Source organism: Hyperolius riggenbachi, chromosome 5 (assembly GCF_040937935.1).
Source record: "Hyperolius riggenbachi isolate aHypRig1 chromosome 5, aHypRig1.pri, whole genome shotgun sequence".
Taxonomy (NCBI): domain Eukaryota; kingdom Metazoa; phylum Chordata; class Amphibia; order Anura; family Hyperoliidae; genus Hyperolius; species Hyperolius riggenbachi.
The window spans coordinates 23,972,769-23,982,790 of NC_090650.1; the positions used below are offsets into that span (position 1 = coordinate 23,972,769).

The following is a 10,022-nucleotide window of genomic DNA, read 5'->3' on the forward strand; positions in this document are numbered from 1 at the left end:
CCACAGCGCCGCATCCACAACACGGCCACACAACAAGGCAGATCTGACCACAGCGCCGCATGCACAACACGGCCGCACAACAAGGCAGATCCGACCACAGCGCCGCATCCACAACACGGCCGCACAACAAGGCAGATCCGACCACAGCGCCGCATCCACAACATGGCCGCACAGCAAGGGCGATCCGACCACAGCGCCGCTTCCACAACACGGCCGCACAACAAGGCAGATCCGACCACAGCACCGCCTGCACAACACGGCCGCACAACAAGGGAGATCCGACCACAGCGCCGCATCCACAACACGGCCACACAACAAGGCAGATCCGACCACAGCGCCGCATCCACAACACGGCCGCACAACAAGGCAGATCCAACCACAGCGCCGCATCCACAACTCGGCCGCACAACAAGGCAGATCCGACCACAGCACCGCCTGCACAACACGGCCGCACAACAAGGGAGATCCGACTACAGCGCCGCATCCACAACACGGCCGCACAACAATGCAGATCCGACCACAGCGCTGCCTGCACAACACGGCCGCACAACAAGGCAGATCCGACTACAGCGCCGCATCCACAACACGGCCGCACAACAATGCAGATCCGACCACAGCACCGCCTGCACAACACGGCCGCACAACAAGGGAGATCCGACTACAGCGCCGCATCCACAACACGGCCGCACAACAATGCAGATCCGACCACAGCGCTGCCTGCACAACACGGCCGCACAACAAGGCAGATCCGACCACAGCGCCGCCTGCACAACACGGCCGCACAACAAGGGAGATCCGACCACAGCGCCGCATCCACAACACGGCCGCACAACAAGGCAGATCTGACCACAGCGCCGCATCCACAACACGGCCGCACAACAAGGCAGATCCGACCACAGCACTGCATGCATAACACGGCCACACAACAAGGCAGATCTGACCACAGCTAGTGTGACCAGATTTTTGTGGATCCAACCTGGGACGGGGAGGGGGGGGGGGGCAGCGTGCTTAGCGCGCCGCGGCGAAAAGTGGGCAGGACTGAGGAGCGCGCAGCGGCGAAGACTGGGGGGGGGGACTGCGGCAGAAAAATGGGCGTGGCCATGACATTGTATGGGCGGAGCTAACGTAATGATGTAACAGCGTGGCATAAGAAAGCAGTGTTTACGCCATGATGTGGACAAACGAGACTTTGCATCATGGGTGTGCAGAAACTGTGTGATGCTAATAGTATACCGTAACCACAAAGCAGCAAACATAGCCATCTATGACCATTAAATAATAAATGCAGTAACAGTTACCCCGGACACCAGAAAATAAACGCAATAGGCAACATGTCAGCACAAAATAACCGCAATGCGGGCAACATGTCAGTATAAAATAAATGCAATGCGGGCAAACATGTCAGTACAAAATAAACGCAATGCGGGCAACATGTCGGTACAAAATAAACGCAATGCGGGCAAACATTTCACCAGAAAAGAAACGCACTGCGGGCAAACATTTCACCAGAAAAGAAACGCACTGCGGGCAAACATTTCGCTAGAAAAGAAACAATGCGGGCAAACATTTCACCAGAAAAGAAACAATGCGGGCAAACATTTCACCAGAAAAGAAACAATGCGGGCAAACATTTCACCAGAAAAGAAACAATGCGGGCAAACATTTCACCAGAAAAGAAACGCACTGCGGGCAAACATTTCACCAGAAAAGAAACGCACTGCGGGCAAACATTTCGCTAGAAAAGAAACAATGCGGGCAAACATTTCACCAGAAAAGAAACGCACTGCCGGCAAACATTTCGCTAGAAAAGAAACAATGCGGGCAAACATTTCACCAGAAAAGAAACGCACTGCCGGCAAACATTTCGCTAGAAAAGAAACAATGCGGGCAAACATTTCACCAGAAAAGAAACAATGCGGGCAAACATTTCACCAGAAAAGAAACAATGTAGGCAAACATTTCACCAGAAAAGAAACAATGCGGGCAAACATTTCACCTGGAAAAGAAAAATTGCGGGCAAACATTTCACCTGGAAAAGAAAGCATTTACTCACCTGGCAGAAGTCTCTGGCCTCTGGCGCGCTGCTCCTGGGACCGTCTTACTTCTCCTGCAGTCTCCCGCGCTGACAGCCTGGCAGAGCAGGGCTACGGCAAGATGGCGCCCGAAGCCCTGTACTGGAGACACAAATAGGTCTCCAGTACAGGACTTCGGCAGCCATCTTGCCGTAGCCCTGCTCGCCTGCCGGTGTCGGAAACAGACACCAGAAGAGGAGGCTGGAGCGAGGCTGCGGGCAATGAACTGGCACGGCATCTATAGACGCCGCTGCCAGTTCATTGAGGAGAGAGTGGCCGGAGTCCCGAGGCCGGGACGTCCCGCTGCTGAAAGCGGGACGTTTCCCGGGACCTCATTAAAGAGAATCTGTATTGTTAAAATCGCACAAAAGTAAACATACCAGTGCATTAGGGGACATCTCCTATTACCCTCTGTCACAATTTTGCCGCTCCTCGCCGCATTAAAAGTGGTTAAAAACAGTTTTAAAAAGTTTGTTTATAAACAAACAAAATGGCCACCAAAACAGGAAGTAGGTTAATGTACAGTATGTCCACACATAGAAAATACATTCATACACAAGCAGGCTGTATACACCCTTCCTTTTGAATCTCAAGAGATCATTTGTGTGTTTCTTTCCCCCTGCAGCTATCTTCCACTGAAGTGTCAGGCTGTTTCTTCCTGCAGAGTGCAGACAGCTCTGCCTGTATGTAATTCCTCAGTATGTGAAAGCCCAGCCAGCTCAGAGGAGGATTTATCCAGCTTGTAAAAGATAATAGAGCAGAGAGAAGCTGCACTAAACTAAATAACACACAGCAGTGTGCAGAGAGGGGCCTGGAGGGGGAAGATGCATCACAGAACCACAACACTGAAGAACTTGGCAGCCTTCTAGACACAGGCTGACAAGTCTGACAAGAGAGAGATAAGTTGATTTATTACAGAGATGGTGATAGTAGAACGTGCTGCAGTAAGCCAGAACACATTAGAATAGCTTTTGGAACTTGTAGGATGATAAAAAACAGGATGCAATTTTTGTTACGGAGTCTCTTTAAGCCTGGGACAGCGGACCCCGAATCCGGGACGTGTCCCGGATAATCCGGGACGTCTGGTCACTCTACCACAGCGCCGCATCCACAACACGGCCGCACAACAAGGCAGATCCGACCACAGCGCCGCCTGCACAACACGGCCACACAACAAGGCAGATCTGACCACAGCGCCGCATCCACAACACGGCCACACAACAAGGCAGATTCGACCACAGCACCGCATGCACAACACGGCCACACAACAAGGCAGATCTGACCACAGCGCCGCATCCACAACACGGCTGTACAACAAGGCAGATTCGCCCACAGCGCCGCATACACAACACGGCCGCACAACAAGGCAGATCCGACCACAGCGCCGCATACACAACACGGCCACACAACAAGGCAGAGCCGACCACAGTGCCGCCTGCACAACACGGCCACACAACAAGGCAGAGCCAACCACAGTGCCGCATCCACAACACGGCCACACAACAAGGCAGATCAGACCACAGCGCCGCATCCACAACACGGCCACACAACAAGACAGATCCGACCACAGCACCACATGCACAACACAGCCACACAACAAGGCAGATCTGACCACAGCGCCGCATCCACAACACGGCCGTACAACAAGGCAGATTCGACCACAGCGCCGCATGCACAACACGGCCGCACAACAAGGCAGAGCCAACCACAGTGCCGCCTGCACAACACGGCCGCACAACAAGGCAGAGCCAACCACAGCGCCGCATCCACAATACGGCCACACAACAAGGGAGATCCGACCACAGCACCACATGCACAACACGGCCACACAACAAGGCAGATCCGACCACAGCGCCGCATCCACAACACGGCCGCACAACAAGGCCGATCCAACCACAGTGCCACATGCACAACAAGGCAGATCCGACCACAGCGCCGCATGCACAACACGGCCGCACAAAAAGGCAGATCTGACCACAGTGCCGCATCCACAGCACGGCCGCACAACAAGGCAGAGCCAACCACAGTGCCGCCTGCACAACAAGGCAGATCCGACCACAGCGCCACATGCACAACACGGCCGCACAACAAGGCAGATCTGACCACAGCGCCGCATGCATAACACGGCTGCACAACAAGGCAGATCCGACCACAGCGTTGTATCCACAACACGGCCGCACAACAAGGCAGATTCGACCACAGCGCCGCATGCACAACACAGCCGCACAACAAGGCAGAGCCAACCACAGCGCCGCATCCACAACACGGCCACACAACAAGGCAGATCCGACCACAGCGCCGCATCCACAACACGGCCGCACAACAAGGCCGATCCAACCACAGTGCCACATGCACAACAAGGCAGATCCGACCACAGCGCCGCATGCACAACACGGCCGCACAACAAGGCAGATCTGACCACAGCGCCGCATCCACAACACGGCCGCACAACAAGGCAGATCTGACCACAGCGCCGCCTGCACAACACGGCCGCACAACAAGACAGAGCCAACCACAGTGCCCCCTGCACAACACGGCCGCACAACAAGGCAGATCCGACCACAGCACTGCATGCACAACACGGCCGCACAACAAGGCAGATTCGACCACAGCGCCGCATGCACAACACAGCCGCACAACAAGGCAGAGCCAACCACAGTGGCGCATCCACAACACGGCAGAGCCAACCACAGTGCCGCCTGCACAACACGGCCGCACAACAAGGCATATCTGACCACAGCGCCGCATGCACAACACGGCCGCAAAACCAGGCAGAGCTGACCACAGGGCTACATGCACAACACGGCCGCACAACAAGGCAGAGCCAACCACAGCACCGCATGCACAACATGGCCGCAAAACCAGACAGAGCTGACCACAGCGCTGCATGCATAACACGCTTACACAAGGCAGATCCGACCACAGCGCTGCATGCACAACACGGCTGCAGAACAAGGCAGATTTGATCACGGTGCTGCATACACAAAAACACGCATTTACAATGCAAAGTTCTCTATTTGCATATTTTATCTGCAGTGGGAACTACTGCCAAGAGGTTGTTTTTTTCCTCTTCAGTTCTAAGGAATGTTTTTCAAAACATTACATGGGGTTGATGTCAGAAAGCAGAAATCTGAAGTCCACGTTACACAGATGATGCGCTCACAGGTGACTCGACCGGGATCGCTCACAAGGCAAGCTACGGCCGCTGTGGTCTGATGTGCCTTGTTGTGTGGCCGTGTTGTGGATGCGGCGCTGTGGTCGGATCTGCCTTGTTGTGCGGACGTGTTGTGGATGCGGCGCTGTGGTCAGATCTGCCTTGTTGTGCGGCCGTGTTGTGCAGGCAGCGCTGTGGTCGGATCTGCCTTGTTGTGCGGCAGTGTTGTGCAGGCGGCGCTGTGGTCGGATCTGCCTTGTTGTGCGGCAGTGTTGTGCAGGCGGCGCTGTGGTCGGATCTGCCTTGTTGTGCGGCCGTGTTGTGTATGCGGCGCTGTGGTCGGATCTGCCTTGTTGTGCGGCAGTGTTGTGCAGGCGGCGCTGTGGTCGGATCTGCCTTGTTGTGCGGCCGTGTTGTGGATGCGGCGCTGTGGTCGGATCTGCCTTGTTGTGCGGCCGTGTTGTGGATGCGGCGCTGTGGTCGGATCTGCCTTGTTGTGCGGACGTGTTGTGCATGTGGCGCTGTGGTCGGATCTGCCTTGTTGTGCGGCCGCGTTGTGTATGCGGCACTGTGGTCGGATCTGCCTTGTTGTGCGGCAGTGTTGTGCAGGCGGCGCTGTGGTCGGATCTGCCTTGTTGTGCGGCCATGTTGTGGATGCGGCGCTGTGGTCAGATCTGCCTTGGTGTGCGGCCGTGTTGTGGATGTGGCACTGTGGTCGGATCTGCCTTGTTGTGCGGCCGTGTTGTGGATGCGGCGCTGTCGTCGGATCTGCCTTGTTGTGCGGCCGTGTTGTGGATGCGCCACTGTGGTTGGCTCTGCCTTGTTGTGCGGCCGTGTTGTGGATGCGCCACTGTGGTTGGCTCTGCCTTGTTGTGCGGCCGTGTTGTGGATGCGGCGCTGTGGTCGGATCTGCCTTGTTGTACGGCTGTGTTGTGGATGCGGCGCTGTGGTCAGATCTGCCTTGTTGTGCGGCTGTGTTGTGTATGCCGTGCTGTGGTCGGATCTCCCTTGTTGTGCGGCCGTGTTGTGCAGGCGGCGCTGTGGTCGGATCTGTCTTGTTGTGTGGCCGTGTTGTGGATGCGGCGCTGTGGTCGGATCTGCCTTGTTGTGCGGCCGTGTTGTGGATGCGGCACTGTGGTTGGATCTGCCTTGTTGTACGGCCGTGTTGTGCATGCGGCGCTGTGGTCGGATCTGCCTTGTTGTGCGGCCGTGTTGTGCATGCGGCACTGTGGTCGGATCTCCCTTGTTGTGCGGCCGCGTTGTGTATGCGGTGCTGTGTTCGGATCTCCCTTGTTGTGCGGCCGTGTTGTACATGCGGCGCTGTGGTTGGATCTTCCTTGTTGTGCGGCCGTGTTGTGGATGCGGTGCTGTGGTCGGATCTCCCTTGTTGTGCGGCCGTGTTGTGGATGCGGCGCTGTGGTCGGATCTGCCTTGTTGTGCCTCCGTGTTGTGGATGCGGTGCTGTGGTCGGATCTCCCTTGTTGTGCGGCCGTGTTGTGGATGCGGCGCTGTGGTCGGATCTTCCTTGTTGTGCCTCCGTGTTGTGGATGCGGTGCTGTGGTCGGATCTCCCTTGTTGTGCAGCCGTGTTGTGGATGCGGCGCTGTGGTCGGATCTGCCTTGTTGTGCGGCCGTGTTGTACATGCGGCGCTGTGGTCGGATCTGCCTTGTTGTTCGGCCGTGTTGTGGATGCGGCGCTGTGGTCAGATCTGCCTTGTTGTGCGGCCGTGTTGTGCATGCGGCGCTGTGGCTGGCTCTGCCTTGTTGTGCGGCCGTGTTGTGCATGCGGTGCTGTGGTCGGATCTGCCTTGTTGTGCGGCCGTGTTGTGCATGCGGTGCTGTGGTCGGATCTGCCTTGTTGTGCGGCCGTGTTGTGGATGCGGCGCTGTGGTCGGATCTGCCTTGTTGTGCGGCCGTGTTGTGGATGCGGCGCTGTGGTCGGATCTGCCTTGTTGTGCGGCCGTGTTGTGGATGCGGCGCTGTGGTCGGATCTGCCTTGTTGTGCGGCCGTGTTGTGCATGCGGTGCTGTGGTCGGATCTGCCTTGTTGTGCGGCCGTGTTGTACATGTGGCACTGTGGTCGGATCTCCCTTGTTGTGCGGCCGTGTTGTACATGTGGCACTGTGGTCGGCCCTTTGGTGCAGCGGGTGGATATTGATGCATTTTCCTGAGGGTCTAGATCCATATCGTCCGTCCTTTTTCGTGTTACTCTGCCGCTGCAAGTCTTTTAGTTGCACAGACATTCTGGGAAAAACGGAACTTTACTGTGAAACATGTAGGATGTGTTGGGCATTTAACCCCCGCAGCCCTCCCGGGAGGATCTATTTTTAGGCTGGCGCCTTCGATAGAGGAATTATGTCAGTCATAGAGCTGGTTTAGACGCATTCATGTTGACGCGACCGTGCCGTGGGCTGTGTTTGTCTGATCGCTGGAACGCTGGCTTCTAGCTGGTCCTATCGCCTTGCCTGCGTTTCACTAAATAATATGGAAGAGATGCAAGAATGACGTCTACTGCTTCTCAGAAGAATATTCATGAGTGACACATGAGAAGGGAAATGATAGAACGTCAGCCCCATCTGGCTGGACTGTCACATGGGGGGGCTGGACTGTCACATGGGGGGGCTGGACTGTCACATGGGGGGGGGGCTGGACTGTCACATGGGGGGGCTGGACTGTCACATGGGGGGCATGGGCTGTCACATGGGGGGGCTGGACTGTCACATGGGGGACTGGACTGTCACATGGGGGGGCATGGACTGTCACATGGGGGGGCTGGACTGTCACATGGGGGGGCTGGACTGTCACATGGGGGGGGGGCTGGACTGTCACACGGGGGGGCTGGACTGTCACATGGGGGGCATGGACTGTCTGTCTGGTGGGGGAACATGAGCGAGATCTTTACCATTTCACACCCTAAGGTCTTGTTCACACTACAGGCTTGATTCACTAAACTGCGATGATAACTCATATCACGGCTGTACTAGTGTGTTTCCGTGCGTTTTCACGCGCAATCGAAAATTTTTGCACGCAATCTGGGTCGATCGGCTGCTGGCAGCAGATCGATGACCCATAGGCCCGGTTCACATTAGCGGTTGTTTGCCAAACGGACCGGATGACCTGACCGGATCCGGACCGGATCCGGATCGGAACCGTACGGTTCTGATCCGGATCCGATCCGGATCCGGTCAGGTTGCATCAGGTGGTAATCAGGATGCGATCCGGATCCGTTTGGCAAAGTTAACGTAAAAAAAAAAAAAAAAAATGTTGGGGTCTGGGAGGTCAGCAGAAGGGGGACCTGTGGAATCAGGCCCTCTGCTGTTTAGCACTCACCTCCACCTCCGACATGCTGCCAACATCCTGCCAACACCTCCAGCTCGTGCTGCTCCACTCCAAAATGCTTGCCCATGTGTCCCCAGCCAATATCGCCGCAAAAATCCGCATAGGAAGTGGGGTAGAACATCCGGATTTCTCAGCCAGTGTGTTGTGCGGCCTCCGGTTCCCATTTGTTTGTATTGGCTGGATGGTGCAGTCCGGCTCCGCCCCGGATACGGCTGCCGGAGGGGCCGGATGAAAAAATAGCGCATGTTGGAACGGAGGCCGGAGTCCGGATCCGGCCCGGATCCGGTCCGGCTCCGGTTCTGCAGAACGGACCCATGTGAACGGACGCATAGGCTTTAATTGCTATGCCGTGCGTCCGTTCCGTCCGTTCTGCAGGCGGTGCGGCTCCGGCACGGCGATTCCGGAGGGCCACCGCAAGTGTGAACCGGGCCATAGAGTTGCATTGTATCGAATGGTGCAATAATGCATTTCGATCGATTTTCAATAGATTTCAAAAATAAATGTACCGGAAATCTGTTCCTAGTGTGTGGCACACATCAGATAGCCTCCTGTCAGATTCGACCTGACAGGCATCTGACAGAAATCTATCTTAGGGCCAGTGCACACCATAAACTGCTAGAGGATTCGCAAATGCTAATGGCTTCTGAAGAGGTTTTTAAGAGCAGTTCTAGGCATGTTTAGAGAGATTTTCTAAACATGCCTAGTGTTTTTTGGAGCGTTTTTGTGTAGCAGATTTCATATATTGTTACAGTAAAGCTGTAACTGAACAGCTTCTGTAACAAAAACGCCTGGAAAACAGTTCTGATCTAGAGCTTTTCAGAGCAATTTTCCACTTTTCTGAGGCAGAAACGCCTCAGAAATCAGCAAAAATGCTGCAGCCCCCGAGTTTGCGTTTAGGGAAAAAACACCCCGCTCTGGTGTGCACCAGCCCATTCACTTTCATTAGCCAAGCGGTTTTCCTCCTGCAAGCATTTTAAAAAAAGCTCAGAACCTCTTGGTGTGCACCAGCCCTTATGATCAAATTTGCTGCAAATCTATAAGTGTATGGCCACCTTTAAGGTAGCCATACACTTATAGATTTGCAGCAGATTCGACCATCAGATTGGGGCGTAACTAGAAATCACTGGGCCCCCCTGCGAATATTTGGATGGGCCCCCCCCAGAGGTGCCAAATAATCGTAATGGGGCAGCGTTTCACTGTAAATTAATTGTAAAGTGGGCAGCATTTTACCAGACAATCGTAATGTGGGCCAGAAAATCGTAATGTGGGCAGAGTTCACCAGAAAATCGTAATTTGGGCCTTTAGAAAATCATAATGTGGGCAGAGTTCACCAGAAAATCGTAATGTGAGCAGAGTTCACCAGAAAATCATAATGTGGGCAGAGTTCACCAGAAAATCGTAATGTGGGCAGAGTTCACCAGAAAATCGTAATGTGGGCACCAGTCACCAGAAAATCGTA

The 10,022-nt window shown here is 55.0% G+C and overlaps 1 protein-coding gene across 1 annotated transcript; it reads right to left on the bottom strand.

The window, feature by feature from the left end:
* Positions 1-5,268: 5,268 nt before the first annotated feature.
* On the bottom strand, positions 5,269-7,467 carry LOC137519295 (mediator of DNA damage checkpoint protein 1-like). The gene has a single exon (XM_068238240.1). The coding sequence runs from the start codon at positions 7,465-7,467 to the stop codon at positions 5,269-5,271; it is 2,199 nt and encodes a 732-aa protein (XP_068094341.1).
* Positions 7,468-10,022: the final 2,555 nt, after the last annotated feature.

Excerpts from the sequence above, each read along its gene's own strand:
- LOC137519295 (XM_068238240.1), bottom strand. The coding sequence starts at position 7,467 with ATGTCTGTGCAACTAAAAGACTTGCAGCGGCAGAGTAACACGAAAAAG.